The sequence below is a fragment of the Mauremys mutica genome, chromosome 9, assembly GCF_020497125.1.
Source record: "Mauremys mutica isolate MM-2020 ecotype Southern chromosome 9, ASM2049712v1, whole genome shotgun sequence".
Taxonomy (NCBI): Eukaryota; Metazoa; Chordata; order Testudines; family Geoemydidae; genus Mauremys; species Mauremys mutica.
The window spans coordinates 14,168,880-14,186,462 of record NC_059080.1 but is presented as its reverse complement, the minus strand read 5'-3'; the positions used below and the strand labels follow the sequence as shown (position 1 = coordinate 14,186,462).

General features: G+C 43.4%; 1 protein-coding gene across 5 annotated transcripts in view; it reads right to left on the bottom strand.

The window, feature by feature from the left end:
* GRIA3 (glutamate ionotropic receptor AMPA type subunit 3) overlaps positions 1-17,583 on the bottom strand; it is a 225,126-nt gene that overhangs the window by 77,444 nt on the left and 130,099 nt on the right. For 4 of the 5 annotated variants that reach the window (XM_045030430.1, XM_045030429.1, XM_045030432.1 and 1 more), the window contains 4 exons: positions 17,224-17,391; positions 12,825-12,929; positions 11,057-11,164; positions 9,626-9,832 (listed from right to left, as the gene is read on the bottom strand). In XM_045030430.1, the coding sequence (XP_044886365.1) occupies positions 9,626-9,832; positions 11,057-11,164; positions 12,825-12,929; positions 17,224-17,391 (588 nt within the window). The remainder of the gene's footprint in view (positions 1-9,625; positions 9,833-11,056; positions 11,165-12,824; positions 12,930-17,223; positions 17,392-17,583) is intronic. The other variant, XM_045030431.1, reaches the window with a different exon arrangement.

The window sequence follows — 17,583 nt, the reverse complement described above, 5'->3', positions numbered from 1 at the left end:
GTTTATTACAAAAATTAAAGAACAGGTTCAAATCAGTGCAAAAAATTAACTTCAGAGTAACTATATGGGGGATGGGAAGATAGGAAAAAAGCAACAGCTAGAGAAAAGTAAGCATACTTTTCCCCAGGCTCTCCCTGCTGGAAGGAGATGGCAGCTCAGTATCTTGGACATCCCAGGTCACCAAGCCACCTCTCCCACTGGAACAGGCCCGGAAGTGGAATAAGTGGAAAAGATGAAGGTGCCATCTGCTCACACTTCTTCCTGCACCCGGTCAAATACAAAAGAAGAGAGGTGGTGGCTCAGTTACCTGCATTGGCCCAGGTTACCAAGCCGGTATCTGTCCTTCTGGAGCAGAGTCCAGGGGCTTCCAGTACTTCTTTTTTTAGGGATCAGAGCACCAACAAACACTTATCATAGAATCATAGAATATCAGGGTTGGAAGGGACCTCAGGAGGTCATCTAGTCCAACCCCCTGCTCAAAGCAGGACCAATCCCCAACTAAATCATCCCAGCCAGGGCTTTGTCAAGCCTGACCTTAAAAACCTCTAAGGAAGGAGATTCCACCACCTCCCTAGGTAACCCATTCCAGTGTTTCACCCCCCCACCCCAAAATTGGAGATATACCTATCTCCTAGAACTAACCTTGAAACCAGCCCCCTGCCTTCATTAGCAGGACCAAGAACTGATTTTTGGCTCAGATCCCTAAGTGACACCCTCAAGGATTGAACTCACAACCCTGCATTCAGCAAGCCAATGCTCAAACCACTGAGCTATCCCTCTCACCCTCCTAGTGAAAAAGTTTTTCCTAATATCCAGCCTAAACCTCCCCCACTGCAACTTGAGACCATTACTCCTCATTCTGTCATCTGGTACCACTGAGATGGTCTAGATCCATCCTCTTTGGAACCCCCTTTCAGGTAGTTGAAAGCAGCTATCAAATCCCCCCTCATTCTTCTCTTCTGCAGATTAAACAATCCCAGTTCCCTCAGACTCTCCTCATAAGTCATGTGCTCTAGCTCCCTAATCATTTTTGTTGCCCTCCACTGGTCTCTTTCCAATTTTTCCACATCCTTCTTGTTGTGTGGGGCCCAAAACTGGACACAGTACTCCAGATGAGGCCTCTGTCAAATAGAGGGGAATGATCACGTCCCTTGATCTGCTGGCAATACCCCTACTTATACAGCCCAAAATGCCGTTAGCCTTCTTGGCAACACAGGCACACTGTTGACTCATATCCAGCTTTTTGTCCACTGTAACCCCTAGGTTCTTTGTGCAGAACTGCTGCCCAGCCACTCAGTCCCTAGTCTGTAGCAGTGCATGGGATTCTTCTGTCCTAAGTGCAGGACTCTGCACTTGTCCTTGTTGAACCTCATCAGATTTCTTTTGGCCCAATCCTCTAATTTGTCTAGGTCCCTCTGTATCCTATCCCTACTCTCCAGCATATCTACCACTCCTCCCAGTTTAGTGTCATCTGCAAACTTGCTGAGGGTGCAATCCACGCCATCCTCCAGATCATTAATGAAGATATTGAACAAAACCGGCCCCAGGACCGACCCTTATGCAAGTGTGTGTGTGTACGTGTGTGAATATTCCACTACATTACCTTCCTTTAACAGGCAGCCTCGCATTTACACGTAGACTAATTTATTACTAACACAAACATGACTACCTAGTATAATGTACTGGATTTTCTTAACATAATCAGTATTTTCTTGTACTTGAGTGGTCTAAAATTTAGGTGAACCAGGTAGAGGTAGAGCTTCAATGCCTGATTCTTATCACTCTCATAGCGGTGTTCATTATGAGTAACCCTGCTGAATTTACACTGCTGAGGTTAGAGTCAGGCCCCAGGTTTCTAGCCAGCATTCATTTACTTACTTGTCTTTTTAATTATTTTAAATCTATCTACCTAAGGCTCTAGGTGCCCTAACTCATCATTAATAATTGCAGCACTGGAGTTCATTTCTCTCTTGATGATGGACGTGGAATAAACAAGGCCCATAAAAATTAAGCCAGATTAAAAAACACAGCCAACCAATCCCCGTCCCTCCCCACTGCAGAATTTGAGGGTTTCTGAAACAACTAGGCTTGCTAATCTCTGAGAAATAACGCAGTTTCAGGCATCTTCTTTACTGCTCATGATGCATTTGAGCAGTGCAAAAGAATCCTCCCCCTTCAACCAGGCACATAACAACTGACCTGATTGGGCAGGAGCTGTTCAGTCCCCTTTGGAACCAGGAAAAAAGAAAAAAACGCCACGTAGAAACATCCTTCCTTGCAGGAGAAGGAAAGTGATACAGGAAGAAAGACTAGATGCTCCCTGCTCTCAGGGGCTGGGAATTCTTCCCCTCAAAAGGCCAGAGAAAATCCTTTCTCACTCCAGGCTTGGGGAGTAGAGAGAGACATAGCACATAGATACAAACAGGAGATGAGGGCCTGGTTCCTGCCTTCGTGAATTATTGGGTGTTCTTGTCTGCAGGTACTGGAGAATTTATCGGTTCTTTGCTTTTTGAGAAGTAGCCCAGTGCTATAGTCACTTTGAAAGATCTTTGCCTGATCTGGGAATTGGGCCAAACCTTAGATTGCATTCTAAATTACCTCTTATGGAGGATCAGAGAGACATTACACCAGGTGTTCACTGTGTGCATTCCACTGGGAAGCAAAACCCCAGCTGTCACCAGAAGTACTGAGCGCAGGAACAAGTAAGCAACAATAGAAGATAGTGCTATGGATTTATACAGTGGTTGTGATTAAAGATCAGCATCTGCCACCATTCAGTACCATGGGAGATGCCATCATTTCTCCCTATACTTAGAACAGGAAATCAGTTATCTCATGTATTACGGGTGGTATCTAAAGGTTGACTTTTGAATGCCGACCACTCCCTTCGAAGATTTTAAAACACTTTCAAAGGCCATATTGACACTAATGAAAAAGGTGTGTTTTAACAAATTAGATGATATGTTAACGAATGTGTATTGATGAACTAATGTGTGTTAACACACTCATGTTAAAATCCTAGTGTAGATAAGGCAAACTGTAGTTTTAACATGTTAGCTGGGCAAGGTAAACCCCAGGGCTAACGCATGTTAAAACTACAACCTGCCTTGTCCACACTAGGATGGGAAAGGTGATAGTTAACACTCTAGCTCAGGGGTTCTCAACCTTTTTCTTTCTGAGCCCCGTTCCCCTGCTATTAAAAACTCCACGGCCAAGCTGTGCCACAACACCTGTTTTTCTGCATACAAAAGCCAGGGCTGGGACTAGGGGGTACCAAGCAGGGCAATTGCCCGAGGCCCCATGCCACAGGGGGCCCCCAGCGAAGCTAAGTTGCTGACAGCTTTGATTACCTGCCCTGTGCCCCAGCAAGTCTAACGCTGGTCATTCTTAGTAGACCCCCTGATACCAGCTCGCGGCTCCCCAGGGGGCCCCAGACCCATGGCTGAGAACCACCGCACTAGCTAACATGTTAAAAAATGCACCTTTTCCCTTCGTGTAGGCATGGCCAAAGTGTTTATTAATTACATCCTCACAGCCCCCCATGTGAGGGGTATTATTATTCCCATTTCACAGCTGGAGAGCCTAAGGCCAGGGAGACTAAGGGACTTAGGGTACATCCACGCTTTGAGCTGCGGAGGGAGGGGAATTCCCAGCTTGAGGAGACATACCCATGCCGGCTCTGATCGAACAAATGCGTTACACATAGAAGCACAGTCTCAGCTCGAGGGAGCAGCTGTCGAGTCCATGCCTAGTGTCTTGGATGGGTACATACTTGGGGTGGCTAACCCTGCTGGCCTTGCCTACCCTCTATTTTTAGCACACTTATCGATTAGAGCTAGCGTGGGTCTATCTTCTTGATATGGGAATTACGGGAAGAGTTTGGAACAGACCCACCTCTTGTTCTCCCCTGTCCTTTTTCTCCCAGCACACTGCTGCCCTCGCGCTGAGAATGGTCTTCATCCCATTCCCAAAAGCGTGATGCTATTTAAGCACAAGTGGCCAAAATCATTCGAAGCAGAACATTATTCCTTTCTGTGGGCTACTTTAATGCAGTGAAGTATATCGGCACTTTCAAACATTACATATGACGGAGAGGTTGCTTCTCCCTGAATTCCCCGCTCCTCCCCTTTGCTGCATCTTACCTTCTTAAAGCGGTTCTACTAAAGACTCTTTTATCAAGGGAGGGTTTATGGTGCTTGTAGGGCTTGGGTTCTTTTTTTTTTTCCTAATAAAGTATTTTGTTCTCACAACTAAGAAATGTGTTAAACCTGCTTTCAATTAGCCTCCCTGCTGTGAAAATCAGATCAGACCCAGGGAGGGGAGGATTCCCTAGCTGAGCAGGAAAGAAAGAACAGGAGCACACTTCAAAAGGACGAGACTAAATAAAAGCCTATGGAAAGAGGCTTACCCTACATTAGGGAGAAGAGCCATTGTCTAGGCCTCAATGGCTGGTAGGTTTAAAGCTTTGAGCAAAGCATCTCCTGTGTGCGCACAGTGGGAGGTGCTGCTGCTAACCGTGGGGATGACTCATTGGAGGACAGTACTTGCCTTGGTGCTTTGCGCCGCTGGTCAGATTTAAATGTTGACTCAGGTTCAGAGATTGGGAGCAGTTTAACTCTCTTTTCCAGCCCATGGAAGGGGTAAAGGGTAGCATATACCTCCAGCCATATTGCTTCCCTTGCTAGCAGTGAGAGCTGGGCCGGGGTAAGTTACTTGCTCATGATCACTCAGGACAGAGTAGGAACAGGAGCCAGATCTTGTGCCTAACCGCAGGACCATCTTCCCTCCGTTCTAAGCACAGCTCCATTGTAAATCTCAACAGAGTGATGGATCCTATGTCATATGAGTTGAAAACTATTACACAGAAGTGGTGGGGAAGGGAAAGAAGGTGGCCCCATGACATTGCCCACCTCCCGCCACACTTTGGGAGAGCCAATCCTATCAAAGGCTGTAGCAGTGGAGACTCTGGTGTGCATTTGGCTGGGGCACAGGACTCAGAGTTGGAGGTGGGAGGTGCTGCTAATCAGCAGAAGTAGAGGGATGCCATTAGTGGATGGCTCATTGGAGGACAGCACTTGCCTTGGTGGGCTGCTCTGCTAGTCAGATGTAAACATTGACTCAGGTTCAGAGATTGGGAGCAGTTTAACTCTCCTCTCAGTGGGGAGTCACCCCACTGCCATCATCCCCACGCAGCCACCAATTCTCTAGTGTGCCCCGCCCCTTTTTGCACCACTCTCGAGGTGCAAAGTGACCAGAAAGCAGCTACGTCCTGCCAGCAGAGCATTTCATCCACCTTGGGAGAACTTTCATCACCAGACCACCCACCCAGGCCTGAGGTAGGGGATATGTCATGGGGCAGGGAGGACTGCTCCTGGAGAAGGTTGTACTCTGGCCACCCCTAGTTGGCATATGGGCTATGGTCTCTTGTGGGCTGTTCCTAGATGGCTTAGATAAGAGCAGACACTCAGCTACGCTAACTGATGCTTGGGTCAGGGCTGATACAACACTGCCCTCAGTATCTGGGTCGCTCTGACAGGCTCTTTCTCTGCTGCATTGAGTGGAAACTCAGCACAGCTGAGAACCTTAGTCTGAAGGAGAATGTGCAAAAATGAAGTTAAATGAGAAATCCAGATTTTAGTTACAAAAATGTGACGAAAGCAAATGACTTTGCATTCCATAATCTGCCTGGAACCTATACACAAGGAACCTGTCCCTACCCATCTGCCTTGTATGTGGGCCAGGAGGTAGGAGCACAGGGATTGTTCTGCCTTTTCTCTCCTGAAAGTGTCTGGTTGCCCCAAAAGAAGCTAGGAAGCAGTAAGGGGGAGGCAGGAACAAAGACATAGCAAAAATGAAGCTAAACATCAATTCACTTGAATTAGATTTCTAGCATTGAAATTTCAGACTCTATCGCTGCCCTAAGTGCTTCAGTAAAAAAGGTCTGAAACCAGGAGGCAATGCACACAAAAGGGACAATATTAAACAGGATTTGCATATGGTCTCCCCAGCGATGCCAACAAACATGTCAGGGTAGCAGCAAGAAGTAATTGACTTAAACTGCAGACAGGGAGATTTAGGTTAGAGATTAGGAAAAACTTTCTAACTATGAGGATAGTTAAGCAGTGGAATAGGTTACTGAGGGAGGTTGTGGAATATCCATCATCAATGGTTTTTAAGAATAGGTTAAACAAACACCTCTTGGGGATGGCCGAGGTTTACTTGATCCTGCCACAGCCACAGCATGGGGGACTGGACTAAATGACCTCTCAAGGTCCCGTCCAGCCCTACATTTCTATGATTCTATAACACAGTAACATCTTATTTGCCATGCGACTGCACAGCAGTTAGCTGTTAAAACAAATACAATCTGAAACAGTGCCAGGGCCGGCTCTACTGTTTTTGCCGCCCCAAGCAGTGCGCCGAATTGCCGCTGTGGACGGCGGGGGCAGTCCGTGTGCTGTTAGGGCAGCACGTGCGTTTCCGCGGCGGCGGCAATTTGGAGGCAGCGCCTGTCTTCAACCAGAAGAGAGAAGCTGCGCCGCTGCGGACAGCTGAACATAGAAGCTGCTGCCGAATTGCCACCGCCGCAGAAATGCGCGTGCCACCCTAACAGAACACGGACTGCCCCCGCCGTCCGCGGCGGCAATTCGGCGCGTTGCTTGGGGGCAAAAACACACGGACTGCCGCCCCTTGCAGATTGCCGCCCCAAGCACCTGCTTGGGATGCTGCTGCCTGGAGCCAGACCTGAATAGTGCATTCAGCAGCAGCTCTGTTCAACTGTTGGATAAACTTGTTCCAAAAATCCCCAACTCAAGCCTCTTTTAGCCCTACTTGTCTGGTTATACACATGCTAATAAAGGCATTTAAAAATTAATCTCCCCCTCGTTTACACAAAATGGAATCCAGAGGAGGCAAATGTGACAGTCATTTCACAGCCAAGGCTCACAATGGCACCTGGGGAAACGTGCACCTTTACTTTTAGTTTCATAATAGAGTTTTCAGCTCATGGGAGATAAAGGAGAGTCGTCATGTAAATGAAACACCTGTTCCTAATAATGAGCGGTTACAGAGTATTTTTCATCATCAAAGTGTTTTCCACATGCTCATTAGCCCCACCTCTGAGGGTGCTGAATGCTGTAGGTCGCTATCCTCCTTTGTGCAGATGGAGAAAGGATAAGAGCATTTCAGGAAGACACCCGAAGCCTGCAGATGATTGGGGGAGGCTTTGAAGTCTATGTTGACTTCAACATAGCGGGGTTGCTTTCCCTGATTACAGAGACCTAGGTGGTCTCCCTAAGGCCTGCTGGCTCCTGCAGTTCCACTCCAGCGCCAGCCCAGCAGAGCTGGGCAACTCTGTTGGGCTGGATCTTCAGTCAAACCTCAGGGGACATGTCTGACCTTTGGATAACTGAGCATTGCAGTTAAATGCGATTCAAAGAATTAAGCTTTGACTGCACAAGAATAAGGACTAGCTGTTCATTCCCCAAACTAAATGAAAAGTGTTTCAATTTGTCACCAACTGGAAAGCTAAAGCCTTGCTAACCCAGCTTCCTAAATACAAGGGAACGAACCCACTGGATGAAACAAAAGACAGACCGAGGGACGGGTTTTTGTTTTTCTACCAGCGCAGTATCAGGGTGTGTGGTGCTCACAAAGCTCTCTGCAGACAAAGGTTCATAAGTGCAGTCGTGTTGAGGTAAAGCACCCGGGGCTCGGCAATACACAACAGGCATAGCCTTCTGAGCTGTGCTAGTCCCAGAAGGATGTGGCTGAGGGCTCTACATCAAACCAGCTTATTCAAAGAAAAGCTGGCTTGAAAAAGGGGGCAAACTTTCTCCTCACCAAGGCCTGCTCTTTGGGAGCACCTTGCAGAGCTGGTGCAAGCCCTTGAAACAGAGGCATCATCCATGGTCCAGCAGCTGCAGAGGTTAATTTTACCTGCATCAAGTCCCAGAGGAAGTGACATTGCTTATAACACACTCTCCAGCAGGCTCAGTCCCAGCTTGCCACTACAGCTTTAGGAATTTACTTTTCTCTTTGTCACTTGGCTCTCTTTAATATGCATTTTTTAAATGACTATATCTGCCGTATTGGCTGCTACATGCCTAGATGACTAGGGCACTTGCAGATGGCCTAATTATAGATAACACTGTTGAAGTTTCTTGACCTGGAGAGAAACACCGAGAGTAATAACACTATGCCCTGAGCTAGCAACTCTCAAAGTGCCTTATAAAGCCTCACCCCGTGAGATAGGTAATATTATTATTCCTGTTTCAAAGCTGGTAGAACTGAGGCACAGAGAAGTTTGGTGACTTGCTCAGGTCACACACGTCAAGTCAGGGGGCGGGCAAGGATATGACCCAGGAGTCCTGATTTCCAGTCCTCTTCACTTAGTGCCCATTAGACTCCACTCCTTCCTCCCCAAAAGTCAGACCATAAAATCACTGTTTTCTAAGGTTTAAAATACATACAAGTAGAATGGACAGGGCTCAGAAAAGTTGAATGGGCTGGGCAGGCCTGAGTTACTATTTCAGCATTCAGAAATCTTAATTGTTTTTTAAATATAGCAATAATAAAACAGTTACCCAGTGTCTTTTGTGCCTATTACTCAACGTGACGTACACATGATATGCAAACATAAAAGTAGCAGCACAATTAACTAGACAGCAGCTGATTTGCTGGTAGCAGATATTTTAAAACTAAATCCAGAGTTTAGGAGTAGACAACCTTGTTGGGGTTGTAACACTCCATAAATGTGGTGATATTAGGCCTCTATCATGAAATATGCCCTGGTGAAAATGCATAACACATCGGCGCATCTTTTGGCCTGAAGTCAATGGCAAAACTCCCACTGGTTTCCATTTTGCAGGATCAGCCGCTTTGGGCCAGGAAAGTTAATGGGAGTTTTGCCATTGACTTGAATGAGAATAGGATCAAGCCCCATGGCAACTTTGGAGACAGAGTTCTTCCAGCAGGGATGACAGTTTCTGGAGCTGCAGTGCATCCACCTTCTGTTCCACCTTTTTACAAGGGTACAGGGCAAATCTCTCCTCATGCAAAGCCGGCTCTGCACTCTTTTCTGGGAGCCAGCACCAGTGTTGCTGGTAGCTTTGTGTCGTCCCAGTGCTCAGAGGAGTGCAAGGATGCACTCCTGCCTTACATACGCACAAAGAAGGGATGGAAGATCCTCTCCTCACAAACATATGCACTCACATTGTGCAGGGCACAATACATCCCTTATTGTTCACAAAGACTGCAGGGAGAAGAAAGAAATGGCTGTCAGCCTGCAAGCAGAAAGCAAGGTGCACACTCGATCAGCATATGCAGGTTGTTAGCTCAGCACAAAGCTACGAGAGCAGAAATGTTCTGCTGTGTTTATGTTCACCCCAAATACCATTGCGTAACCATTTGGTGTATAGACTAGTTGGGGGTGGCAGTGAAAAAAACCACTCTCCATGCGATGGAACAAAAACATTTTTTTAAAAATAGACTACAAAATGAGACTAAAAATAAATATCTAGAGAATGTAAAACAAATTTAAACAGAGATTTTTTATTTTGCAGTTTATTAACGCCGTGCATTTTTTAAAAAAAGAACATTAAAATGAATGTTAAGGGAAACTTACCCCATAGACTAGTTCACCCACCATGCCATTCCATATCTTAGACTCGGGGTCCCTAGCTCCGTATTTCCCATCTCCAACAATTGACAGTTTGTATTTTATTCCAACATGTTTTGCTATTTCATAAGCTAAGTCTACACAATATCCTTCATATCTCTCATTCCCTTCTAGTTGTTCATGGTTTTTCTTATACATTACATATGGCGATTCCTTTGAAACAAAAGCAAAGATCAAAGGTCTATGAATATAACACATGCCTTTAAAATATGCAAAACGAGAGCTGTTATTAGCATTATGTTATGTTATTGGCAAATCTCAACAATATTTCCTGGGCTGCTCTTATATAGTAATTGGAAAGATTTCCAAGTCAGCTTCACATAAACATTAAAGGCTTCCTGGCAAGACAGAATAGTTTAGTTTAACAATCCTTAGAAGCACAACTGAAATTCATCAATGGCCAGATCCTGCAAACACATATGCAATTCGCGTTAATCACAAGAGTATTCCCACTAAGGCAATGGGGCTACTCACATGAGTAAACTTACAGTCTTTCTTCAGGATCAGGCCTGAATCTCCAGTAGATCAAAAATAAGCACACCATAATAATGCAGTACTTAGCTTGTAAAGCAGTGATGTACCCGATCCTGCTCCCACTGAGGTCCATGGCAAAATCCCCACTTATTTAAATGGTGCAGGATCACGCTGATGCTTGGATTTTCAAAGAAGCCTGAGGCATTTAGGAGCCCAGCTCCACCACAGATCACCTAACTCCCGTATACTTCTTTGAAAATCCCAGCTGAAAGGCTGAGTGTGTCTCACTAAATTATAGTCAAGTAAAATATGATCCTTCTAGCAATGTCATGAAACTGACTCATGCTCAGGACAATTGTAACAGGCACCAAAGGCACAAATAATACTGAATTACAGACCACATAAGCAATAGGCTTTAGAACTGACACAGATAACACTGCCTATGAGATATAAGAAGAGCATTATTCTCCACAAGCATTGGATGTCTTTACATATTGTCAAAGCATTTCCAGTTCACTGTGGGCCAGATTGTGCCATCCTTACTCAATCAACAGGAGCTGTGCCTGAGTGAGGGCTGCAAGATTTGGTCCTACAGCAGGAAGGGCCAGATCCTGCAACCACGTACAAACATAAGCAACTTTACTCACGTGAGGAGTTCCACTGAGTTCAAGTAACTGAGAAGAGGGAAAGCACAATGTTGAGATCAGTGGGACTCCTCCCGTGAGTAAATTTACTCATGTGTGTAAGTGTTGGCAGGATCAAGCCCTCCGTACATCTCTGGAGGTTGCTGAACTTCTCAGTCACTTGAAGTCACACAGCATTCAACACTGGGCCTTCTAATAAATCTTAGAACACACGTGTCTTACCACCTAAGCACATACTGACTAAGAACATGCAACTTACCAGGATGGTAGTGACTACTATTGTTCTATTCTCCACAGATGAAGTGTCATTAGACACTTGCTGGTCTAGTGCTGGCACAAATCTTTCATATTCATTCCAGTAACCAGCCTACAAAAGCAGAGAGTGTTACCTAGTTACATATTTTTATAATGATTTTGGTGCATAAAACTGATGCTTAAATAGAGCTGCCCTTTTTATTTAAAAAAAGTGATTTTTACTTAGGATTTATGCAAGATACAAACAAATGAATATTGATCTAAAAATGTTTCTAGGACCCCTCATCAGCTATTAGCAAGGTCATGGGACACTTTAATGACAACATCGGGCTGTGGGAACCTTTTGCTGAATTTTTACATTGTTCCATCACTGAGTGTGTAGCATGGAAATAGATATACAAAAACTATGTGAAAGTAATGTATGGTTCCATATATATATATATATATATATACTATTATTACATAATATATTTTATCAGAATACCCATGGAATAATTCCAGTATTTCTGCAACCAGGGAATACAACATAGGACAAGAAAATAAATTGCAGAATTCTTGAATGAACTACTTTTAATTTGCAGCCTTAACTGTCTCACTTGAACTCTGCCCTTAATCAGTCTCAACCTGGTCTATTTCTAGCAAACTAAATCTCTAACCGACTGCAAACAGCCACTATTTAAAGTAAAACCACTTCCTTTCAAACAAAACAAAACAAAACTATAAGCTGCTACAAATATAGGCCAGGTAAAGGCAGGGGATAAAAATAACACTGGTCCTGTGTCCCAGAGGGGCAATATTTAGTTTTGGTCCAGTGACAATGTTCAAGACCTGATGTCATGTAGCTCTAGGGTTACATACACAGGCCCAGGAGCTGGGATTCTTGATATACAGAAGCATCCATTTTTAGAGTAAGGGTACAATTTTCAAACGTGCCCAAGTGATTTAGGCACATAAGTCCCATTGTCTTTCAATGAGATTTTAAGGCCAAGTGCATAAGGATCAGATTTTCAAAGGTGTGTAGGTGCCTGAAGATGCATATAGGCACCTACTGGAAGTTTTAATGTTAGGTGCCAAATTCTAATTGAAATCAATGGGATCTAGGCATCTAACTTGCTTAAGCCCTTTTGAAAATTCCACCTATTTGCATCTTTAGGCACCTAAATATTTTTGCAAATCTGGCCCCAAGCCACTTTTGAAAATGGGACTTAGGCTACTAATTCACGTAGGTACTTCTGACTATTTTATCTTAGGCCATGAGATAATCGTCCTTTGAACATCCTGATTAAAACACAAATGCTGTTTTACACTATTTTAAGAGGTTTTAAAAATATATGGGTTCTAAATTCTCTATTGCTCTGAGGCCTATAATGGAGAGGAAGGAGGAGATGAAAGGAATTTAGGAGAGAGGACTGGGCAAAGGGTCCGAAGACACCACTGTAGGAGGAAATCAGAGTTGAGATGTGGCAGGGTAGGTACCTCAGATGTGAAGCCAAGGCGTTTGCTGTAGGAAGGTATTCAAGGAGTGAAGGGATTCAAGGGCGCGGGGTGGGGGAGAGGGACATGATCAGAATAACAAGGACAGAATGGAACTACATTCCTATAAAATTGCATAACAAATGAATTAGGGAAGAGGAGAGAGAAATGTAGTGGGAGGGGGATCTAGCAGGTTTTATATCTTCACAACAGTTGTATGACATTGCTTGTTTTCATGACTTTGCAGCAAAACATATTTTTTAAGAAGCCCAAGGAGAAAACATATTTTGAGAACTTACCTTCCGTGATCCAGTGGCTTTCGTTTCATACACGTCAATTGTGTAATTTGTTCTGCGTCCGTAGGTGTCAAACTGGATATTTCCAGTCATTCCTTGGACTTGTACCTTAAACAGGAAAATAGTAAAACAGTTACACAGAACATTATTTCTATTTTCCCCCTCTTTTATGTCCTGAAAGAATTTACTCTCTCTGCGATCATTTCCATTAATACCTGTGCCTTGTCCAACGTCCAATAGGGCCATTTACATTCTGTCTACCTAAAATTCCCCAGTTCTCCCAGTTTCAACTGTAAACATTCTTCTTCTTCATTGCCTATGAGCTGATGCAGAACTGCCCCCTTCCATTGCAAGGAAGGCTGCATTTCAGTGCCGAGGGAATCCTGCATATATATTATGTGCAAGGTCCAATTCTGCCATGTTTATACGCACTTGGTAAAATTCCCTCCTTTTCAATGGGCCAATACAGGGTGCATGTACCACTGAAGTGCCACATAAACTGTCACAATTACAGCTCAAGTAGGGTGACCAGATGTCCTGATTTTATAGGGACAGTCCCGATTTTTCGGTCTTTTTCTTATATAGGCTCCTATTACCCCCACCCCCGTCCTGATTTTTCACATTTGCTGTCTGGTCACTCTGGGCTCAAGTGGTACATACTGCATAAGCCTTGTGCTATAGGGCCAGATTCTGATACTCTTACACCGAGTAGCACCTTATTCCACAATTAGACCTGGTGAAGTCAATATAAGTGAAGGTATCAGACTCCAGCCCCAATAGAGGAGGAGTGGCAGAATATTGTCTATACCTTGTAAAGAGATTGAGCTTTGTCTAGATGGATGATGCTACATAAATGTAAGTCATTACCATGACTTACATTAATAATTTTGAAGGAAGTATGAAGATAATAATTTTGAAGGAAGAATTTTGAAGGGAGTACTTTGTTTCAAAGGCAAAAAAATCTGTCTTTCTTGTTTCCCTAGTATTAAAGGAGGAGATACTTCAATTCATCACTTATCAATACTGACAAGCTTTCAGCTAAGACAGAAGTGGTAACGGTCAGAAACTTCAGTAGGGATAATTTATGTTAAATTTAAGGGAAATTTTATAGCGGTAGTAAGAGTTGGGTGATAAAACAATTTGCTAAGGAGGCTGTAGAATCATAGTCACTAGAGATGTTCAAAGCTGATCATTGATCTGCCAAGGATGGTTTAGAGATGATGCAATTGATCTTGTCCTGATGCACAGGGGTGGATCACATAATTCAGTAAAATCCCTTTGCCCCAGGTTTATTAGGTGGGCCAAATTCAGAGGTGATGTATAAAGACTATCCAAGTAGCGCTTCTCTGCACCTGTTCCAGTTTGAATTCATCTGTCTTAAACATGGGAGATCAGAATTGCACAAAATATATGGGGAGAGGGATAGCTCAGTGGTTTGAGCATTGGCCTGCTAACCCCAGGGTTATGAGTTCAATCCTTAAGGGGGCCATTTGGGGCAAAAATCAGTACTTAGTCCTGCTAGTGAAGGCAGGGGGCTGGACTCAATGACCTTTCAAGGTCCCTTCCAGTTCTAGGAGATAGGTATATCACCTATCATTATTCCAGGTGAGGTCTCACCACGGCCTTGTGTAATGGTACTAACACTTCCTTATTTCTACTGGATATACCTTGCATGATGCATTCTAGGATTGCATTAGCCTTTTTATGGCTGCAACACACTGGCAGCTCATAGTCATCCAGGTCTTTCTTCTCCTCTGTTCCAACTGATACATCCCCAGCTTAGAGCAAAAATTCTTGTGGTTAGTCTCTAAGTGCATGACATCACACTTTGCACTATTAAATTTCATCCCCATTTCTATTACTCCAGTTTTCAAGGTCATTCAGATCTTGTATGATATTCCGGTCCTTCTCTGTATTGGCAATACCATCCAACTTTGTGTCATCTGTAGATTTTATTAGCACACTCCCATTTTTTGTGTCAAGGTCATGAATGAAAATGTTAAATAAGATTGGTTCCAAGAGCAATCCCTGAAGAACTTCACTAGTAACCTCCCTCCATCCTGACATTTCACTTTTCAGTATGACCCATTGTAGTCACCCCTTTAGCCAGTTTCTTATCCACCCTTCACTTCTCATCTTAATCCCCATCTTCTACAATTTAACTAATAATTTCTCATGTGGAACTGTATCAAATGCCTTACTGAAATCCAGATAGATTAGATCTACTGCACTTCCTTTGTCTAAAAAATCAGTTATCTTCTCAAAGAAAGAGATCCAGTTGGTCTGGCATGATCTGCATTTTGTAAAACCATGTTGTATTTTCTCTCAATTACCGTTCACCTCTAGGCCTTAACTACTTTCTCTTTCAAAATTTGTTCCAAGACCTTGCATACAATTGAGGTCAAACTAACAGGCTTGTAGTTTCCCAGATCACTTTCCCACCCCCCACCCCCTTTCTTAAAAATAGGTACTCTATTAGCAATTCTCCAGTCATAGGGTATGAACTCCAAGTTTATGGATTCATTAAAAATCCTTGCTGTTGGGCTTGCAATTTCATGTGCCAGTTCCTTTAATGTTCAGGTCAGTTGTTGTCCACTTATCAGACACTTTAGGTTCAAATTCAGAGGAGGAAATACAGACTTGCATAGTTTTTCAATGATATAAGGATGCAGAATCAGGTAATACCAATCTGCCTTTTGTTGGCAAGACGACTGCAGTTTGACATTGAGTCTGATGCTTGGATCAGTTATTTGTAGGATGCTTGGATTGATTGTTTGCAGGATTTCTTGTACTGAATATTCTTTTTTCTTTTAGGTGTTCCATGGCTGATGTAGGTAGGAAATATTATTAATTGGAAGTCATAACTTCCTGAAGCAAAAGTGCAAGATCATCATCTAAACAGGAAAAAGAACACGCTTCATTGTGTAGGAATCAGGGACGTGTGATGATCTTGCGTTGGGTACTGAGTGGGGCTGTTGAGATAGATGGATAAACCTCTTCAACTTATGTTAGACTATTTAAATATAATGGGCTGAAATCACCCTGATGTAATTCAATATTCTGTGCCTGCCTCAATCATGAAAGTGGCTCTGTGTATCTTATGAATCTTTTATTAAAGCGGCAGCCTTTTACCAACCAATGTTTGGATTTTTTTTACCTCTCTCAAACAGAGTGTGTCTTGTTGCACTGTTTGTGTTCCCGCTCGAGCCTTGTTGATGTGAGTACTTTGGGATCTCTTTTGAAGGGTTTATGTATCACTTCTAATTAAGTTCTAACTGACTACAAATCTTTTAACTGTTATGAAGGTTGAATTTAATTAACTTATCTTCAAAAGTGTGTAATGCTACATTAATGAAACTACAGTTAGGGCATTTGTTAGGGAACTGACACTGTGATATAAGAAGTGTTCTGACAGTGAGAGACTGAATCATATCTCTCATTGTATGAGAGAGGGAATTACCCTTTTGATTTGATCCTTCCAATTTGGCAAATTTGAAAAAGCAATAATTAAGCCAAGTGAATGAAGTCTGATCTAGGGGTCCTTTTTATAGCATGTGGCCTCAATTCCAACCTTACTCACTCCAGTCTTACACCAGTGGAGTTATTCCTGATTTCTACTGGTCCAAGTCAGAGCAAAATCAGATCCTATGTATCTGGTAGGTTTTCATTCACTTTTATGCCCCCAAATCAGTTCAATACAAAAGGGAAAGAAAGACAGACAAAACCACCAGGATTTGATCAATACTAGATTTGACGCAATAACTAATGGTTAGTACTAGGGATTGGCCAAATAGGAGTAATCAAGTGGGAAATAGGGTTATGTTAGGGTTTTATGTTCACCCAGTTCTGTTTTATTTTGGGCCACATTTTTTACCTCAACCTAGCCTCAGAATATGTTTGCAAAGCTTTTAACACAGCCATTTGCAGAGATGCTAGTATACAGTACTGTACAGTGGGAACTGTGTCACATTGGCTAGCTATTACAATTGGTGCCCAGTTGTCACTTTTTAATTCCTATGACCACTGAATTCTAGAAGACAAATTTATGGCCATGGGAAGAGGGCATGTGTGTAACATACTGATCATGTCACCATGGCCCTTGATTAGATGGGATGTCAGACCTCTCTCGTGTTTGTCATTACCCTCTTTACGGGCCTGGGTACAGGATAATCATTGTTAGCTTAAGCACCAAGGCCCTGTGCTTATGGAGTAGAAGGATGTGAGTTCTGCCCCATTTGGCCTGGACAGAGTCCTTACAAGTGCATTTGTTGCAAAGCTGCACATGCAGATTTACAGGTAGCTTTTGAAAGCTGCTTCCTTCATCGTGTCCTTGTTGTTTTAAAGACTTATGTTGTAAAAATACGATATACCTGTTCAATAGGGTAGGTGCATTTGTCCTTACCATTTTCAGTGCTCTTTCTATATCGATTCCTTGGCTCCAGGGCACTGCAGGGTTTGCTAGGCAGTCTCCAGCACTACCTCTCCTGGAAACATCAACACGCTGTCTTCGGAGGTAGCGGAAAGCCTCTGCTATGACTAGTATTGCATCATGGGTCAGTGCAGACGTATACTAAAATTGATGCAAATAAAATATTGTGACAAACTGCACTCTGGAAATTGCCTCAGGTTTACAAAGGTCTATTATTTCTCCCTGTTCAAATGTTTTTAGAGCAGCAACAATTTCACCCCCCCCATATGTCACGTCATTTAGCAATTACATATATTTAAAGTACGAAATTTAAAATGTTATGATTTCCTACAG